The following is a 21228-nucleotide window of genomic DNA, read 5'->3' on the forward strand; positions in this document are numbered from 1 at the left end:
GGGATTTTCCCATTTTAAATCCCGTTTCTTCATGGGATAAACCCCATGTGATAAACTCTATGGCTGTGATCTTCTGCTTATCTGCTTGAAAGAAAATCCCATTTTATTCAGTGATGTTTACTTTCTACGAATTAGGCACAGGAATGTGCTGCAAGTCCCAAGGAAACCCAAAAGAGCATGTTAATTATAATATGAATAATGTAATTTCCATTGTTTTATATCAGCCTCCCATAACTAATTGTTGCCCCAAAAAATTACATTAAAAGCAAAAGAGTTCAGGGCAAATATTTGGGCCAGAGCAGCACTGTGGTTGCATATGAACAGTGCACAACTCATATTATTGCCATTAATCAAAGGTTTCCTTTAGTCTGATGAACTCCAAAGAGAAATATTTCTCAGCAGTCTCAATGGCCCAAATCCAAGGAATGTCAGTTACACTGAAGACTGGTTGGAATTAAGAAACAATGAAGAAGTCACAATAAAAGTGCCTTAATTCCAGTGGCACTTAATTAGGACTAATTTGATAATTAGCTTGTTTATTTAATTTTATTTATAGTATTTGACCAGAATTCTGCAGATCTCTATCTGGCGTAGACCCAATGAATCTATTTTTGAATGGTATGTCAACTCTTATGCAAATCCCATTAATTCAGTGGATTTCCTCTACTGTGAGATTTAAGTATTTATGTGCCTCAACAATGTTGTTTCTTTAGTGGCCTATAATGCTGAAAATTAAAATTTGATTAAAATAAACAGAACAGTAAAACCAATGTGTTGTTAGTAGGAAGCAAAATAGTATATAAAAAAAATAAACTTCAGGAGATCTAAAATTCAGTAGATTAAAAATGCACAGATCTGAAAAGTTTTGCCTCTGGATTTGGGGAAGAAGAAAGAAAGAAAGCAGTGTCCCAGAAACATACCTCGTGATGCACACATTGCTGTTAAGGTGACCAAAATCAGAGCGAGAGAATGCCTCATGGTTCTTAGAAACATGGTGTCCTTTTTGAAAGATATCTAAAAATGAAAATTAAGGTCCAAGAAAATCCTGGATGCCCGTGCAGAATTTGATGAAGGTTAATAAACACCAGTGGGTATTGATCTCAGCCAATCAGAATTCTTCAGACTTAAATTATAAAACATTCCCTCAAACAATATTTACTGTTCTTGTTACAAAATGTCGAAAGAGTTTTGCTCAAATCAGGTTAAAGGTCCAAAAGAGTACACAGATTGTGTTTTTTCCTGTTAGGAAAGTGGAGCTGATGCTGGCAAGATTTATTTGCACCATGTAAATTAAATGCATAGGCAGAGAAAAATATCGCTGTTGTTTGGACCTGCTTGCCTATTCACAAGAACCTAAAAAGCGTTGTGGGATCCCCGGCAGGAGTCCTTTTTTCAGAGGTTAAAGATAGGTACAGAGGTCCGGCCAAAGCCCAATTTTATTGTCCATGCAATAGAACATTGTGATGAACAACTACAACTCAGTGTAATGACTGGCGTGCATGTATAGGCTTATTTACAAGCCTTCCAGCAGAACCCCCAACCTCTTTAGCCAAATAACTTCTTAAGATTCATTTTTTGCCTGGTAATACATTTTTAACATCATATGTAAGTTTCTTCAAGTCACCCTTGTGTTCAGCACAGAGGGTTGTTAAGTTTTTGAAAACACAATAAGGACAGTCAAAATTCATACCGCATGAAGGTGATGATAAGAGAATGGATATTAACAAGGTTATGTTCTATCAAAATACCAAATAAATGTATTAGCTGTGCTTTTCTTTGTAAAAGTAACATATCATCCCTGCTCACCTGTTCAGTCAACATCTGCCTGGAATGTGCTATATATGAGCAACAGCAAGTAGCCAGGCAGTCTCTGTGCACATGCCCCAAAAAAGACTAAGTGGCTGTATAGACTGACAGTAAACACTGGCATCGCGGTGGGGTGGGGTTTGGTGTTTGGATGATGCACGCCCCAAAGCCACCTCGATGCCAGCGTCACGCTGCCTGCATAACCACACAGCGAGCAGCATTGCAGTGTACCTTTGGCATGGCATTCACATGCTGTCTGCCAAAAGAACCACTGAAAAGCGCCGCCACTGCAGCAAGGGCATCCTTTTTCCAAGCCAAAAAGAAGAGGCATTTTGCCTCTTCTTTTTGGCCTGGAAAAATGCCGGGTCGGGGCTACAGCATGCGGTTGCTACAGCAACAATCCAGCACTCAAAGGGAGACGAGAGCCACTTCTTTGGGGCGGTCTGTTTTGCCCCTATATCCTCATAAAGGACAAGTTTTCCATCTCTCACATATGGGACACCTTTGTAATAAGGGACATCTAGCAACTCTATTGAGCCATAACTAGCCACAAAGGCTCAACATCAGCAATGTAGTTTCAGATTTAAAATGTGACTGCAAGTGGTCTGTAGTTTTGGGGTCAGGTGTCATTAGTGTGGTGTAGTGGTTTGAGTGCTGGATTATGACTCTGGACACCAGGGTTTGATCCTCAGCTCAGCCATGAGACCCACTGGGTGGCCTTGGGCAAATCACATGCTCTCAGCCTGAGGGGAAGGCAACCATCCTCTGTGAACAAATCTTGCCCAGAAAACTCCATGATAGGTTTGCTTTACAGTCTTCATAAGCCAAAAGTGACTTAAAGGCACACAACAACAACAAATTCCATCAGTATGTTCATGATACCCAGCTCTATTACTCCTTTCCACCTAAATCTAAGGAAGGTGTTCCTGGGCTAAACCAGTGCCTAGCAGCTGTGATGGACGGGATGAGGGCAAACAAACTGAAACTCAATCCAGACAAGACAGAGATGCTCCTGGTTAGTCGAAAGGCAGATCTCGGAATAGGGCTTCACCCCATGTTAGATGAGATTACACTTTCCCTAAAAACACAGGTTCACAGTTTGGGAGTATTTGGATTCAATGCTGAGCCTGGAGGCCCAGTTTCTGCAGTGACCAGGAGTGCATTTGCACATTTAAAGCTAGTGTGCCATCTTTACCCATTCCTGGAGAAATCAGATCTAGCCACAGTGGTATATGCCTTGGTCACATCCCATTCGGATTACTGCAGTGTGCTCTATGTGGGGTGGCCTTTGAAAAGTGCTCAGAAACTTCAGCTGGCCCAAAGAGCTGCAGCCAGATTGTTAACTGGGTCTGACTACAATTGTGTGCACACAACTCCCCTTTTACAACAGTTGCAGTGCCTGCTGAGCCGTTTCTGGATGCAATTCAAAATGCTGCTTTTGACATACAAAGCCTTCTATCCCAGCTTGGGTCCAGGTTATTTGAAGGACTATTATTTCCCTGTATGAGCCCATAGGGTTTTAAGGTCATCTAAAAAAAGTTCTCTTCTCTGTCCCACCACCTTCTCAGGCCCATTTGCTGGGAACAAGGGAGAGAGCATTTTCTGTGGCTGCTCCCAGACTTTGGAATTCCCTCCCAAGAAAGGCCAGGATTGCCTTGCCCCTTGCTGTGCCTCTGGTGGTAAATTAAAATAAATAAGGACCTTATCACATGGGAGGCAAAGTGCCCAAATCCCATGGATAAAGTAGATTTAAACCCCGGGAATATCCCGCAAATGCGGGATTGTTTTCAGAAAGTAAAAAGTGACTGATTTTAGCCACTTTCTGCATGGGTTAATGTCGTGTTAATGCTCAATGTGCGCAACTTCATCTGAAAACAATCTCACTTTTGCGGGATATTCCTAGGATTTAAATCCACTTGGTCCACAGGATTTGGGCACTTTGCGTCCTGTATGATAAACTCCTAGGTTAAAATAGTTTTGTGCTGCCAGGCTTTTACAAAGAGTTGAGATTGGGCTCTTGGTGCTTTTTATTGTTTTAATGCATTTTTAATTAATTGATACTGTTTTTAAGCACTTTTATCTTTTTAATTGCATGTTTTCATTGAATTAGTGATGAGTTTCAATACTGTACTATTTTAATTCTGTTTTAATGCTCACTTTTGCATGATTTTAATTGTATTGTTCTTTTAATTTATAAGCTGCTTTTGCAGGGTAATTTAAATTTCCTAAGGCTTCAACCTTTATTGAGGAAAGAAAAATATTTAAATATCAAAAATATCAAAGTCAAGCCTGTTAGGGTCTATCTTTAAATTAGCAGAATAGTTGTCTAACTATGGGCCTATACAGACAGGCCAAAATAAAGCTGCTTCAGGTCACTTTGGAGGTACTGTATGCTGTTTAAATGATGCATGCGTCCTAAGACTCCGGAAGCTGCACCAAAGCTACGCTCCAGTCCTTAGAACTGGAGCGTAGCTTTGGCACAGTTTTGGCTTGTCTGTAGGGGGCCAGTGCTTCCCTAAGAGCTGAGACTGAGGAGTTTATCACACCGGGGATAAAACGTTCCCCGATACATTACAACGGGCATGAGCGGGGCCACACACGGAGCGTGATGGGAACCTGATGGGGCCCAGAATGCTAGTTTACCACACAGGGAACGCCGCCATTGCGCATTCCCATCGGGTTCCAGAGGGCGCCATTTCTGGGAATGCTTTGAAACAGTTCCCAGAAATGGCGCCCTCTGGAACCCGATGGGAACGCGATGGGAATGTGCGGTGGCAGCGGCAGCGGCGGCATTCTCTGTGTGGTAAACTAGCATTCTGGGGTCCATCGGGTTCCCATCACACTCCGTGCGCGGCCCCGCTTGTGCCCGTTGTAACACATCGGGGAACGTTTTATCCCCGGTGCGATAAACTTCTGACTTAAAAACAACACAAGTAGCTTGAAGTTCAATGGCTTTAATCGATGTATACATAGAGGCAATATCCTAATCTAGCTAGTGAATAGTTCAGGTTAAGAGGAAATATTTATCTCACCATCTTTCCAAAGAAAGTTGAGGGAGGACGAAGATGGAAAACATGCAGTTCAGTGGAAAACCTTGAGAGAGAATGTCCCAAAGGGAAGTGACCTAAGTTACAGGGTTAGTTTGAATGAGAGAGAGAGAGGAGAGTTTGCATGCAGACAATCCCTATTTGTCTAAGAAAGGGGAAAGAGAATGCAAAAATCTTCCAACAGCTTTGTGTACCAATTTTTTTAAGGGGGGGAGCAGAATATTAATAATAACAGCTACTGCTACTTTAAAAACAAAAGGTAATGGAGGAATCTCTTCTGTCCCCCCTCCCCTCTGTTTTTATCCTTTTATTGTGGCCTTCTGATTTTGGGAAATCTATTCATATCAGTTGAATTTGTGTTGCAATAGAGTTCAAAGAAAGCTTTTACAGTTATATGAAATGGTCCTTGCGCAATTAGATTAATATTTATTCAGTGCTGAAAGATGAACATCCTGAGAGAATGTAGGAATTCTGTGTCACATAGGATAAATAGAAGAAACTGATAACGGACACTGGTCAGGAAAATAAATATTGGGAAAATCATCCTGTTGGTGTACTGCTCACCCCACTGCTCAGCTGTGTCCCTTTCTGAGTTAGCTGGGGTGATCTCCAGAGTGGCACTGAAGTCCCATTCCTCTGTGAGCTGGAGGATTTCAAGAATGAACATCCATGGTAAGAATGGGCAGTCAGGAGTGCCTCAAGCCTTCATGTTCATCATGACAAGCATGTTTCTGTCCCAAGATGGTGGACATGAACACTTCTGAGTGTCTGCTCTCGCAGAGTGAAGCTAAACAAGTACTGAGTGGTCTAGCGTATTAGTAACAATGAAACAGATGAGATGATCATTTGAGCAACATTACTGGAAATCTCAGAGTGAATACCACCAAACATATGCTAGAGCTTACTTGAAGGTCTACTCTGTAGCAGGACAAGCAGAAAAAAGTCTGTCCCCATTTTGTCTGCAAAGAAATGACCCAACAGAGCTAAAGAGTGATTAGGGGTCTTTTACACCTTAGCCCAAGAGATTCCAACATCCTTGATAGCTTGGATCCATTCTGATCTTGGAGAAATGAAATCCACCACATATGTGCTAGATCCTTGCCTTCCCTGGGTCATTAAAAATGCCATTAATAGACTAGCCTTTTACAGGAGAGTCATCACTTTTCCATTTTTCAGCAAATATTATGTGAGCTGCCATTACCATGTATAGTATAAATTTCCCATATATTTTTGTGAAAATGAATGGAAAGAACTATTAATCCCTTTATGAGAAGTCAGATGGGGAAAGCTTGCAATAGTTTTTTTTAATACAAGCCTAATACTACCTTTAGATGGGAAGCTGGCCAGAAAAAAAAATTAAATAAAAAAATCTCAAGCATTATAGAAAGAAGGATTTGGTAGAGAACAAACTGAAAAATGAAAATAAACAAAAATCTAAAACTGAAAACAAAATAAAACGTAAGAAGAAAAATAGTATAAGTTCTTCAATGGAGGGAGAACTAGACTTTATCAAAAAGAATTACCTGAAACTTAAGGACCAGAAGTCTCATTGTTTTTCCTTTCTTTTAAAGAACAGGGGAAATATAAAAATCAAGATATAAGAAAAAGAGACAGAAGGAGAAGGGGAAAGGGTAAGGAAAGAAGAAAGAATAAGAAAAGAAGGATTTGTGGGCTCTGTGAGTGTATGTGTCTGTGTCTGTGTGCATGTACATATGCACTCCACGGTGAGTTTGTGGAGTAAGTGTTATATTTGTGTGGGTGGGTGTTGTATTGTTATCTTTGTGTTTAGATAACCATAGGGAAAAAGAGATTAAGGACCAGTAGAAATAACTTACCATATAATAATAGACATGATACAGTATAATACACAAAATAGAAGAAATTCAAGGACAACAAAGGATGATAAAGGAACAGATTTAAGATTGTCTTACCCTACAAGGAAATATTAAACAAGAGGAAAAGCAATGAAGAGGGAATGAGAAGAAGAGAAGAGGAATAATGAGGGATTGCTAGATGGAATCTGGAAAAGAAAGATAGAGTAGAAGAACAAAATGAAGGTTTAAGTGTGCTGTTTTGTAGGTCAGAGTAAGTGTGAAAGAAAGTTTGAGCACATTGCCTGAAGTGTTTTAGTCAAGATAATAGAAGACAGGCAATCAAGAAGAAAGAAAGCAGGAAAGAAAGGGAAGGGAAGGAAAAAAGAAGGAAAGAGATGAAGTGAGAGAAAAGAAGGGAAAGAAAAGAAAAATAGGAGGGAAGTTAAAGAAAGAAAATAAAGGAGTAAGAAAAGAAAAGAACAGGATTAGAAAACTGGATTATGGAAGAGTGAAGAGTAAGGAACAAGCAGAAAAGGCTTGAGGATGGATGGAAAAGGAACCTGAGAAAGATAAAGGAAGGGAGAAGAAATATAGGGTTAAGATGTTGTCCAAACAAAAGTACAGTGGTATGTAAGAGAGACAGAAAACAACAAAGAATATAAAATGGCTATTAATAAGATTGCAGTACAAGAACAGAGTACAGGAAATAGACTTTAACTATAGTTCTGTATTAGTTATTTTGTATATCTCTACTCCCTATTGGTTCAATGGATTATAATTACTGTATTTATTTAATTTTGATTTATTTAGATATAGTTATTATTCATGAGTGTTATTGTTGTTGTTTAGTGTTATGTTTTTGTTGTTTACTATTATGTATCCACAGGGAGAGGCAGGAAATATAAATGAAATTATTGTTGTTGTTGTTGTTGTTGTTATTGTAATTACTTATTGTGAATATTGGGGGGGGGGGGGGAGGTGCATTTAACTTCCTGCTATCCTAAATATTGAAAATTGTATATATTTGACAAAGGTGTATGTACATATGCAGTACATATTGGTGAACAATAAAAAAAATTAAAAAATGCTTAACAGAACAACAAGAATTACCTGAAACCTAAGGACCAGAAGTCGCATTGTTTTTCCTTTCTTAACCTTTGTTAAGAAAGCTCTCCATCCATCCCACTCTGACCAATATTTCTTTTTGTGGCAAGGTATTGGCAGGGCTGCCAAAAATGAGTTTGAACTAAAAAAATAAAATAAATTGGGGGGCCCTGGAAGTTCACCCATTCCCCCAAGGTACCTCAAATCTTTGTGGGAGGTGAGGGAACACAGTCATTGCCACCCACAACCAGTACCCTCCCCCCCAGCCACTTACTTCTTGCATTGTTTGACCTGAAAGTTGCACCCTTCCTGCCTCACGTAGCCCTCAGTGGTCATCCCAGGTTAGACAGGCTATATTTTGAGAGCTCTTCTCACTGAGGTCATGGAGGTGATGGTTCTCCTCTTCTTCTCCCGCACTGGGACACCTGAGTACATAGTGAGCTGATTGCCTCTGGGCCTCTCTTTATAGCTGTCAGCACTCATTGGAGCTATTGTGTTCTCTTTGTGGCTTCTGATGCTGCCCACCCTTCCCAATTTCTTTCTCACTGGGGCTACTACATCCCTTTCCGGACATGTCCAGTCCTACTCTCTTTTGCAGCGAGGGCAAAATGTACTAAAATACTTGCAGTGTTTTGTGCTACAGAATTTTATATATTATTTCCCCCAGTTGCCCACTATGTAATTGCCCATCCCCATGTATTTTTTTCACTATGCTCCCTGTTTCTTATAGCATAGAATCATAGAATTGTAGAGTTGGAAATGACCACAAGGGCCATCCAGTCCAACCCCCTGCCATGCAGGAAATCTCAATCAAAGCATACCCAACAGATTGCCATCCAGCACTTTCAACTGTGCTCTTGTTGTTAGTGTAGCTGTTTTCAACGCTGCCACGAAAAAATGCCCAATGTGAAGATGAGAGAAGTTTCTGACTGCCTTGGCTAAAGAGTTTTACAACTGCCAAGACAGGAAAAAGCATACCTTGAAGATCACATCAAGTACTGGGTGTTGCTCAGAATTGTTACTATATTGACCAGCTTTCCATCACACCATATCAACCTTTGATGTCAACTCAGTATTAAAAGGGATATTTAGGCCTGTTACAGACTGCCAAAATAAAGCTGCTTCGGGTCTCTTTGGAGGTATGCTTTTTAAATGATGCATGGGTCCTAAGAGTCCGGAGGTCGCGCCAAAGCCACACTCCATTCCTAAGCGCTGGAGTGCAGCTTTGGTGCAGCTTCCGGATTCTTGGGACCCATGCATCATTTAAACAGCATACCTCCAAAGAGACCCAAAGCAGCTTTATTTTGGCAGTCTGTAACAGGCCACTATCACGTAGCCACAGAAGGGCTCCCCAATGTTAGGAGGTAGTCTGCCAAAGGATGGGGATCTGATAAACTCAGCTTGGCAGTCCTGATTCAAAACAGTTCACTCACAGAAACACATACGAACAAGTATTCAACTATAATCACTCATAGCTCTATTTTATTGAAAATGCATTAATGGCTAATTCAATTAACTTTATATTGCAAAGACAACTGTTCTACAAAATGAACAATTACAGACTAAGCACAAGACATTCAACTGTACTTTCACCTCTTGGAGTGTTATTGCATTACAAACAAATCCAGCAGGCAAGTGGAGAAAAATGTGAGGATTCAGAATACCTTTTACCCCGGATAAGAACCCGGATTAACCACGGGAAGTTCATATTGGCCCTGATTCATCCACACGCAAAAATGAGGCTTTCACACCTGTTCAGGGGCAAATGCCCCTTGGTGCAGGTCTTTTGAAAGTGGAGTAAAAGCTGTATCTTTTGGAAAAAAATGGGTCTGGCAAATATGAACTTGGCCCCGGTCATTATCGGGGCAAGTTCAGGGGAGAGATTTAGGTCAGAGGGAGGGTGGAGGGCAGAACATGCCTCCCCTTCATCGGAGAAAGAGGAGGAGGACGGAGCCGGAGGAAGGGTGCCAAGGGCAATCGGGGTGACAGAGCAGGAGGAGGAGGAGGAGGATGGATCTGGAGAAAGGGTCAAGTTCAGGGTAGGTCAGACGGAGGGCACAGAACAGAACAAGCCTCCCTCTCGCACCAGGCAGCTTTCTCTCTCTCTCTTTATTTTTTTATTTTTTATTTTTGACAGACTATGCAAATGCTTTTTGCTACAGGGTGATATATATATAGATAGATAGAATGTGTCTGCTTGTGCTACATCTCCCTTCCATTTGCTTGCTCCCAGAACGGCAGCCTCACTTTGCAAGAGGCTTTTTATTATTATTATTATTATTATTATTTGAATGCTACAATGCGAATGTAACAAATGTTTCCCTTTCAATTTGGCAAACTGATACAAGAGTAAATGCTTTTGCTACACACAACACACACACACACCTGGAGGCTTTTAAATTTGACAGAATATGCGCACACTGCCACCAGTTGTTTTTTTTAAAGGAGGGGAGAAGCACCCATTCTGTTGGCCAATTACTGTAGGAAATGTCCCCTTGACGAAAGCGGAACTGAATTTGATTGACAGCAAAGGAGCCTTCTTTTAAACCGGTACCTGCAAATGTGAACTCTCCATAAAGAGCTGCAATGGCATTCAGGGGTAAATTACCCCGATTAAGGTAAATGATAGTGGGCACTTGCTTCCTGAGAGATTCGGGAGCGGGGGGACCCGGATCTTCCCAGTTCCATCCAGGGTAAATGGGCCAGTGGGAATGGGGCCTGTGTTTCTGTTTCTGACTCCGCATGACTTTGAAGCAGTTTCATTCTCTTCTGGTTGTAAAAGTGTGAGAGAGGGTGGTAAATATGTCCCTTTGGCCAAACAGATTTTCCAGCTCAGCTTGGTGAAAGGGACACTTGTACAACCATCTCCCATGCTTTTATGACTGAAAGAGAACAAAAGTGCTTCAAAGTTGTGCACAGTAAGAAACAGAAACATGCTTCTCTCTGCTTTCCTGCCAGATTTGTTTCTAATATGACAAGGCCCTTAGACTGCTTGTCAATAGCTTGCTTTGCTTGCTTGTTTGCTTGCTTTGCATGTCTCCATGTTTGCTGAGACCCATAAGCTCTTTGGTTATTATTAGTCCTTAGACAGTACCTTCACACTCCCAGTAATTTTGTAGGATAAAATATTCCAGTCAAAAATGTTTCCCCTTGGAAACTGATGGACCTGGAATACATTCTGCACATCATGAGATTTTAGTACATAATCCCACATGTAAAGATCTGTAATTTCACCCACAAATCGTCGCTCCTCCTGTTCAGCCATACTTTTCACTCCCTGATCCTGGCCAAGCATGGCAGTGCCTCCTGACTGAAGAACATGCCCCACATTGTATATCTTTCGAATGCTCCTTTTCCCATTCATCCAAAAGGCTGTGAGGCCCAACTCAGATGCCCAAGCCACACATACATGACTTCCCAAAGTGCTGAGATCAGGAAGGGCAAACACCACACTCTGACCCCCCATGTGTAAGCCAAAGAGGCCCTTTGCTTCACGGAAGATCCTCAGTTCATCATTTTGAGAGTGGTAAGAGAAGAGAATAACTTTGCGTTCACCCAAATCTCCAACTACAATTCGCATACACAGTGTAAACTCCATCAGATTGAAAGGCTGCATTGGAGATATAACCACAAAACTGCTCTTTGATTGATTGAGAAAACTCAGAGCTCGGCCTTGAAGACCTGGAAGAGAGAATACTGTCAGGTGCTTGTCCAAACAAACCACTGTTTAGCCCAGTATAAACCACTGTGGTTATCCATTTGTTAATGCAGAGCTACATTATAAACTTCAACATTTCTCACATTGAGTGAGAACCACTTTTGCACTTTGAACTCAGTTTGCAGCAATGGAAGTAAGCTGAGGGAAAAGGGGGAAAGCAGCAAGAGGAGAGAGAAATTGAGACACAGCAGCTGAAAAAGTGGAATGACCGATGACCCTGTCAGATTGAGACAGTACTACATTGCATGTGGACAATTCTGATTGTCTGAATTTCAATTATATCTTCAAGACTATGACAAACACCCCTTAGGGGAAAAGTGTGACCTGATGTTCATTTCTACTCTGCCATTTTGAGAGGGACTGCAAAGGACAAAAAGAGTATTTCAAGAGTGCACAGGATTTCCTCATGCTGCTGCCTTTGGGAGAATGTTTGTGTGTTTTCACATGTTTGGGGGGAAAAGGTTGTCCAGAAACCATGCCATTTTAAATGGAAGGTTGCAGGCCACAAAATGGGGTCCAAGGGCTGCACACTGTATCCATACCTCTTTTAGGGAGAGAGAGAAAAGGTAGTTGAGAAAGTCTGGTGGGACCAAGGGTTGTCAAAACAACACTAGGGACATGAAGCCCAAGGGCTACTTTTTCCACCCCTGACCTACTATTATCAATCTGCACCTAAATCACAGCTTTTAAAAACTACACCTCCTGGAATCCTCCAGCAATCATGGCCATTAAAATATCCAAGCCATCCGGGTTAGTAGCCATCAGTCAATGAAGTCTAATAAATTTCATAGCTTATCTGCACAGTGTAAAGACATATTTCCTTTTGAATTGGCTTTTCCAGCGCTTCACTTCATAGCATGACTTCAGGTTGTAGTAATATGAGACATGAGAGAGAGAGAAAAATCTATCCCTCTCTTAGATTCATTGGATGAATGCCAACAATAAGAACAAAAGCAAGCAAGCAAACACCCAAAGCTGCCACAAGATTCTTTGGTGGTTTTGCTGTGGCAGATTGACATTGCTACTAGCCACAAAACTAGAAATAAGTCCTATCTGTAAAGATTAAAAATAAACATAACCCAACAGAAATCATAGTTGAAGAAAGCATGTACCTAAATCTGTTTCGCTGTCTCTGACTGGACTGCGCCCTCCATCATGAACTGCAAAACAGAATGGAATGTTTGAATTTCTAAAATTTCTGAATTATGGATTCATATTACTCATAAAATCATGTCACCCAAGGTGGGAGGTTGTGATGCACCACAGAATGGAAAGTTCCTAGGAGAAAGTGGATATGGAGGTGAGGCCTTCATTTCCCTGGCTTAAAGGTTTCCCAGAAAACTGATAATGAGTCGTATTTTATTTGAAAGGCTAGTTACAAACCAGCCATCACTCCATCATCCCAACCTAATTTGGGAAGAAAGAAGCTCAGAAAGACTATTTATCCTAATATGGTGTTCTGGTGCACAATTAGGAATACTGGTCAGAAATATCCTGTACTCTGTATTCTTCAATGCCAAAATTCTTCCACATATCACCAAGTTGAAAATGTGTAATCACTTGGCAATGGTCAATAGTGCATGGCCAGCTCCTTCTGTGCATCTGGAGACTGTTGCAACAATGGGCCGGTACATACTGGCCCTTTGCGACGTCCTCGTCACATACTAGGGCTGCCTTGGGGTGCTCCACCCACACACCCCTCAACCCTAGAACGTGATGAGGGCATAAAAATGGCAGCATCCTGTATACATGGGTGCTACCATTGTTACGCAAGCACCACACGGCATCTGCACGGTGCCGCACAGCACTTGCATAAGGTTCATTTTCCGCCACCAAGAATCCACGCAGTTTGGCTGCTGCAGCTTCCCTCTGGCGGAAAAACAGGCGCCAGGAGGCCACCCTTTTTGGGTGGTCTGTACTGCGCCAATGTCACAGTGGTCACTGCTGTGAGCTTTCCAGAAAATGTGAATTAGTTAATTTTCAAGAAAACATGCACAGTATTAAATCAATTTTTATCTTATTAAGTATGTATGTTTGCAGGAGTGGCCAGTGACTTCCCTATCACTAGTACAGTGAATCTGGTCAAGGCTATAATCTGAACTTTAAAGGATATGTCTCCAAACTGCTGAATACTATGCCCCACACATGTTCAGCACCATGGACAATTCTTTTGAGTGGGTTCAGTATTCCACTGCCATGGACCCACCACCAGTCACTACAGTTTATTTTTCCTTGAGTGTCAGAATTTTCAAAAAAAATCAAGGCTTTACTTTGAAATAATGTCTACTGTAACATTTTTAAGATATGACAGCTTAATAGCACATGCTTCCCTTTCATTATTTTGACTTTCAAAGAAAAAAAATGAAGTCATTGAAAATTGAGATACTAATTTTAGACAGTCTAAAGGGCTGCCATTAAACAAAATCAACAATTCTGAGTATAACCAAGAGACTATGCTAGAATTCCAGTGCCAGTAAATGAAGCTTTAGTAGCTACCCTTTTATAATATTAGACAGAATATCAGTTTCAACCAGTACATAAAACTAGCATCCTCCAATACTATTCATGCTGTTGTATACACAATGCATGATTTCTATATCACATATACCGCCTAGTAACTGGAGAGCTCTGGAAAAATGCAGGACAGACCAGAAAGAGGCAACATGCTCTGCCACAGATGTTGTCAGAATGCAGAACCCACCATCCCACATGATTGGTTGTGCTGGCTAAGAATGATGAGAGATGCAATCCAGCAATATTTGGAGGGACAGATCTTCCTCAGCTGTTATCAGTAACATTCACTGGTTTGGTTTATCCATGAAAACTGTTTTGCCTTGCTGGACATATAAAATCCATATGATCTCAAATGCGGGCTTGCTACTCACCGATGTGAAGCCATGGATGTGCAAGCACTTGGACTTCACAGAGAGAGAGGAACTCATTTCTCCCAGGAATTGTAATGGTCACATACTGCCCTTGCATCCCAGCACAGTTGAAGGACATTGTTTGCCCACGCCCCATGTTGGTGATGATAGCACACCTGCCAAGCAACACAATCATTACGTGACTGCAGATCAGCAGACCAGAAGAGGCAGATGACCTATGAAGGTGTATGTGAAGCCCACCAACATTAGTGTGAACAGAACCCAATGAATGCAATTGGGAATGGAGTAAACCAAAAACATTTGTACAATGACTTTTCTGACTTAGGGAATCTTAGCACAACCTCCTTGATTCTGAAGCATCATATGTACTAATAGCACAGATTATAAAACATTGGTAGAATCCACCTTCCTGCATTCCTCACCATGGGCTTTAGTGGCAAGGTCTGACAAGACCTTAAGTTAAGCCAAATCACACATTCCTTATCTCTACTGACAAGTAAATCATTGTATGAGTGTGTAGCCAAAATGACCTCCCCTATACACAAGAGCATGTCAGTGGACCTAGAATTCTAATTCATCATTGGGATGGGAATGAAAAGAGGAGGGTGAGGGATATGGAATGGTTATTCTACAAAAGAGCATGCATGACTGACTAGAATGATGAACAAGATTGCTTCACATGTCAGTGTTTTGTTGCAGGTTCCATTTTGAAGAGAAACAGGGCTCTCTGAGGATCCAAAAAACTTCTGATTCACAATTCAATGGGTCGTGTTCTGTTTTGTTATTATGTACCTCCAAGTCATTTTTGACTTATGGCAATCCTAAAACAAAACTATCCTGGGGTTTTATTGACAAGTTTCTTCAGATGGGTTTGCCATTGCCATCCTCTGAGGCTGAGAGAGTATGCTTTGCCCAAAATCACCCAGTGGGTTTCCATGGCCAAGCAAGGATATGAACCCTTGCTGGTCTACTGAGTTCAATGTACAAACCACTACAACACACTACCTCCATGTTCTGCTTATGAAGCCCTTAAAACGAACTGATAGGCTGAGTTTACCCAAAACATGTATATACCAGACAAGCACACCTCCATGTTTATTATTTTTTAATCTTTTAAGTGACCTCCATTCACTAATACAGAATGTCACCATGTTTTTCTTTCCCTTATGAACTTGGAAATGTGGCCTTTGGACAACAGTTTCCAGAATCCCCAACCTTGCTAGACAGGGGCTCTGGAACTTCTAGTCCAACACTATTCCAAACTGTGGTTATTGTTTGTATGTTCAGTCTCAGTGGCAGCAGAGCAAATACCTGGGATTCATTGTGCCTCCCTTCTCTGGCAAATCTCCAATCAGAATTTCAGCTCCTGTTATCCGTGACTCGCAGCAGTCTCCTCTGTTAGTGATCACAACGGCAGATACTTGAAATGCTGAAATCAAATCTACCATCCACCAGGGCTCAAAATCTTTCTTCGTCAGAGTGCAGTCTCCATTAACATAACTGTTCGCCAGAGACCCATCTATGGCCTTTATGGATGTCCCCTTTTCTTCATATGTGCTTGACTGGGACGATATTTTCCCAACTGCTATATTAGGATCTATGGGAGGGAGCCACATTTATTCATTGGGAAAATAAAATGGTGAACGCATGTAGCACAAGAACTGCCAGAAAGCATAACAAGCCACCTACTTTCCTATTCAGAGACTCTTAACAATTATAGCACTATGATTCCACATGAACTGCCATGGCAACATCCTATGGCATCCTGCAGTTTGTAGTCTGATAAGGCCCTAGTGCATTCCAATTGAGAATGCTAAATAGCCTCCCCAAACTGCAAATCCCAGGACACAACATGAAGTTGCCATAACATTTACAGTGGAATCATAGTATTATAACTCTGTAGTGTGTTAGGGCTCCAAGCCTCTGACATGCGCATCACTGAATGCCACATGGAAGTCCACTAAGTAGTGCAAGATGGTGATACTCTGACTCCAACCAGCCCCCAAATAAAACAGTTGTCTTTATCTGTACCAGCCTTCTTCAATCTGGCAGATACTGAACATGTCAGACTACCACGTCTATTATCACCAGCCAACCATAAGAGGAATTCTATTTTATTATTTACTTATTTAGTTTGCATCCTCCCTTTCTCCTAATGGAGCACCCCAGATGGTTTACAACAAGGTTAAAATAGATATGGCTGAAAAACAATCATAGAATCAGAATAAGAGAGTTGGAAGAGACCGCAAGGGCCATCCAGTCCAACCCCCTGCCATGCATGAAATCCAAATCAAAGCATCCCCGACAGATGGCCATCCAGCCTCTGTTTAAAGACCTCCAAGGGGGGAGACTCCACTACACTCTGAGGAAGTGTGTTCCACTGTCGAACAGCCCTTACTGTCAGGAAGTTCTTCCTAATGTTGAGGTGGATGATAAAAAAGATGTTTAAAACAATTAAATAAGCTATCATATTAAACTACCAATAATTTAAAACACTATAATATCATTTAGAAACATAACAGCAAGGTTTAGCCAAAAAAAAACCATCTATTAGGGCTCTCCCCCCCCCGCCTTATATATAATAATATAATTATGTGGGGCACCAAATTAGAAAAGTCTGATCCACATATCTGACATTTAAATTCAGACTTGTGCATAATAGGCCAATAAACATGAAGCACAATAGTGGACCTGTTAGAGCATGAAGATCCTTGGATAGCTGACAAGGAATCAGGAGGGGTAAATAAATAAAATAAAAGTGTGGTGTAGTGGTCTGAGGGTTGGACTATGACTGGAGACCAGGGTTTGAATCCCACCATGGCCATGAAACCAATTGAGTGACTTGGACAAGTAACACTCTCTCAGCCTCAAATGATGGGAATGGCAAACCCCCTTTGAAGAAACTTGCCAAGAAAACTCCATGATAGGGTCTAGGGTTGCCATAAGTCAGGCACACAACAACAACAACAAAACAACAACAATAACAGAGGAGATTAGCATCATAGTTCTCATAAAAACATCTGAGAAAGACTTATTACTATGGGGGATGTACATGAAGGGCACCAGAGGAACCGATCATCATTATCATCATCACTGTTAATTTGTCTATATTCTATCCTTTCCCAGAACCTGGACTCAAGGCACCTTGCTGAAATTAAAACAGATGCCTCTAAGTGTATATGTGTGACAAATGCATATACAAATATACATATATATAGTTATTGTGTTACATACCTTCAAATTGACTCTGATTTCTGACAACCTTCAATTAATGTTTTCTTGGCAAAATTTATTCAGAGGAGGTTGGCCATTGCCCTCCTCTGAGGATGAGAATGTGTGAATTTCCATGGCTAAGCAGAGGATTCAGATTCTGGTCTCCCAGAATCCTAAACCAATATTTCAACCATGCTGGCTCTCAAATGTGTGTGTGCTTGTATGTGGATAAACATACAAAAAGTTATTGTTCAAATGGAATTAAACTATAGAATGAAAAACCATTTAAAGCTTATTACGTGTATATTGTATTCTATATTATTAGAAATCAAAGATATAGCCATGTTAGTCTATAGAATCAGTACGTAGAGAGATCTTGTAGCACCTTTGAGACTAACAAAGAAAGAAGTTGGCAGCATGAGCTTTTGTAGACTTCAGTCTAGTTCCAAATGCATGAAGTGGACTGAAGTCTCTGAAAACTCATGCTGCCAATTTCTTTCTTTCAGTTATTCTCAAAGGTGCTACAAGATCTCTCTATATCAATGGTGGCAAACCTATGGCATGCATGCCAGAGGTGCACTCAGAGCCCTCTCTGTGGGCACATGCGCCATCATCCCAACACAGAGTTCACTTGAGTTTGTCACTAGAAAGCCAGAGGGACGTGGCACTTTGTGATAAATAAGTGGGTTTTGGGTTGTAGTTTGGGCACTGGGTCTCTAAAAAGTTTGCCATCACTGCTCTATATTATTAGTATTAGTAGTAATAGTGGTAATATTTGTCTTCTTGGGCAAATGGGAGAAGGAAGGGATCCAGCACCCAAAACTGTATCTAGCATCCAAGACTCAAATTTTACCTCCCACTGGGATGACTGAAGCCTCGGCAAGAGCAACATCACCACCATTGCCTGGAAAAGAGAACAGTAGTGAGTACTCACACAAGATGCCACAAGCCCCAACTAGTGGAAAGAAATGGCAATAAACCATTGGAATGGCAGATTCAGTGTTAACTGAGTGTGTTCAACACAATCTAAGCACATTATGTACAAATCTATTTACCATAAAATCTTTGTAAATCGAAATCCATTTTATGGGAGAAATGTGACATTTTAAAACCTCAACCAGCCAATCCTGAGTTTTTGCCTCCTTTCTTTTCTTTCTTTCTTTTTTGGCACTAGTACTACTGTAATAGGAATGTTGTCATTCAGTATCAGTATTTTATAGATTGTCTCTTTGTACTTGTATTGTATTATTTTAATGATGTAATCCCACTTCAATCCTTGGGAGAGGCAGGAAATATAAATAAAAATTATCATCATCATCATCATCATCATCATCATTATTATTACCGTGTGGAAATAAATCAGCTTCAGTTCAAGCCAAACACATACCCCATGCATCCCTCTTGATCTTTCTCCCACCTCAATGGACTGGTACATAAGGTCAAAAGATTCTGTCTGGCAACCTGATCCTATGAAGTAAATTGGTTAAACAGGACCTCTTTCTAGATGTGTCTCTAAGGCTGCATCTGAAGTAACGCAGTTTGACACCATTTTAACTGCCATGGCTCAATGCTGTGGAATTATGGGATATGTAGTTCCTAAGATAATTAGCCTTCTCTGTCAGAGACCTCTGGTACCACACAAACTACAATTCCCAGGATTCCATTGAATGGAGCTATAAAGCAGTGTCAAACTGCATTAATTCTGCAGTGTGACAGTAGCCTCAGATAGCAACCTTCAGCATATAGAAACCAGTCAGTGAGAATCATACATTTGATTTAGAATTTCAGCCTAATTTGTGTAGCCATGTAGTTCATTGAAACTGTACCACTTACGTTTATATGTTATGAGCCAATGCAGAGCGATGATAATCAGAAGTGCAGCCTTGCTTGTCATGTCTGTTATTTGCCCTTTGAGATGTTCTACAGATTTTTCAGCATCCTCACTGAGCACCTAAGAGATCTTCCCTCCCATCAGTTTGTACACCAGTTTCCAAGAACCCTCTTGATCCTTGCACTCAAGCTGTTTGCAGATCTTTGAAATCCAAGAAAGCCACCCAAGCCCTGCTGTCTTATAGCTGGAAAAGCTCTGTGCAGTGGGGCAGGTCCTGGGCACTGCATCTTATCTGACAAGATAAAGATATAATGGGTTCACAGTGTAATTGCTTTTAACAGGATCATGTGAAACAGAGAGAGTTTTTGGAACATTCACTGACAGCCCTTGGGGATGTTTTTTCCACTACAAGTGGCTCACAAATCTCAGGGCTGGGACTTCACCACCTGCCTTGCTACAAATAGCACCATGAACTTAAAAGACATTTATTTTCCATTCTGTTGTTTGTTTGTTTGGTGCTGACCTGATGCAGCTTGGAGAGGTTGGAAATGGTTATTCAAGCTTTAAAACCAACTTACATTCAAGAATCAAACATTCTCCTCCTCCAGTGCCACTCATCTAGAAATTTGCCTGCTGCCTAGACAACAACAGAAATGGAGCAATTCCTTTACATGTCAGCTAGGGTCCTGGAAACTAGTAATCTCTTCTCCCACTGTGGCTCAGATGTTAAATTGCTCTGTATGAACTGAAAGCAATTTTATTCCAGTCATCAGGCCAGACCATAGATACAGCCCAGGGTGAACTTTAAGTATCTGAAGTCCTCTGTGTGTCTATAGGGAGTGAAAGGAGCAGAGGAAGTTGTTACCACACCAAAGAATGTATCTGTGGAAACTTGTGAACCTCTGGGCTCTGCAATGATTTTAGTTTTTAAAAAGAAATATAGAATTGTTATATTTGTAGAAGTATGGACAAGATTTTATTAACTTTAAGATGTTTTATTAGTTTCTGAATAGTAATAGGGGGAGTAGATACAGTTGAGTAACATGACCATTGCCAGGCAGGTTGGATGCCACAGTTCCCTTCTCTTTAGTGATATGTTAGTTTTTAGTAGTAAATGTAATCAATTAGATTAGGTTTTTTTTTTTCATTTAGGTTTGTCCACCTTGTGTGTTTTTGATTATATTAATAGATATTTGTGGTCATGGGAGTGGTTTGCTGGGTTTTGTTATTATATATTAATTAAAAAAACTTTTTTAAAAAAACCACTTGTGATCCTCAGAGCAGAAGAGAAGGTCTGTGTGTGTTATTTTAATCAGGGGTGGAGGGTATTTATTTAAAGGAGGTATATTCTGCCCTATAACTATGTATTACAGTAATGGATATAGACAAAAACAATATAACTCAGTGTAAAACAGTTTCACATGATAAACAGTATGATACTGGAAGAGAGTTCTACCATGAGCAAATAAAAAGACAAATAAACAGATCTGAGAACAAGTCAGGCCTGAGCAATCCCTGGAAATCAAAGGGACTAAACTGCAGCTACTATAGTTTTGATATTATTATGAGACGCTATGATGGACAATAATGTTCAGCAAAGTGGAAAGCCATAGGAACAGAGGAAGACCACATTACAGATGGATTGATTCAATAAAGGAAGCTATGACCCTGCGTCTGCAAGACACAAGCAAAGCTTTGGATAACAGGAGGTCTCTCATTCAAAGGGTCATTTGGTGAATGACAACAGAGTGCCACTATCCATTCAAACTGTGGGGACTGGATACCAACAGCTTTGGTCAAAGGCTATGTT

General features: G+C 40.8%; 1 protein-coding gene across 1 annotated transcript in view; it reads right to left on the reverse strand.

Moving 5' to 3' along the window:
• Positions 1-19496, reverse strand: part of LOC149312029 (uncharacterized) — a 37911-nt gene extending 18415 nt beyond the window's left edge. Inside the window, exons 1-5 of the mRNA XM_089523810.1 lie at positions 19421-19496; positions 18441-18491; positions 15686-15971; positions 14403-14529; positions 5714-5747 (exon numbers count right to left, since the gene is read on the reverse strand). Coding sequence (XP_089379936.1) covers positions 5714-5747; positions 14403-14529; positions 15686-15971; positions 18441-18491; positions 19421-19481 — 559 coding nt within the window. The 5' untranslated portion in view covers positions 19482-19496. The remainder of the gene's footprint in view (positions 1-5713; positions 5748-14402; positions 14530-15685; positions 15972-18440; positions 18492-19420) is intronic.
• Between the last annotated feature and the right edge of the window lie 1732 nt (positions 19497-21228).

This window comes from Sceloporus occidentalis, unplaced genomic scaffold, assembly GCF_023333645.1.
Source record: "Sceloporus occidentalis isolate IW3139 unplaced genomic scaffold, rSceOcc1.0.p SCAF_5, whole genome shotgun sequence".
Taxonomy (NCBI): Eukaryota; Metazoa; Chordata; class Lepidosauria; order Squamata; family Phrynosomatidae; genus Sceloporus; species Sceloporus occidentalis.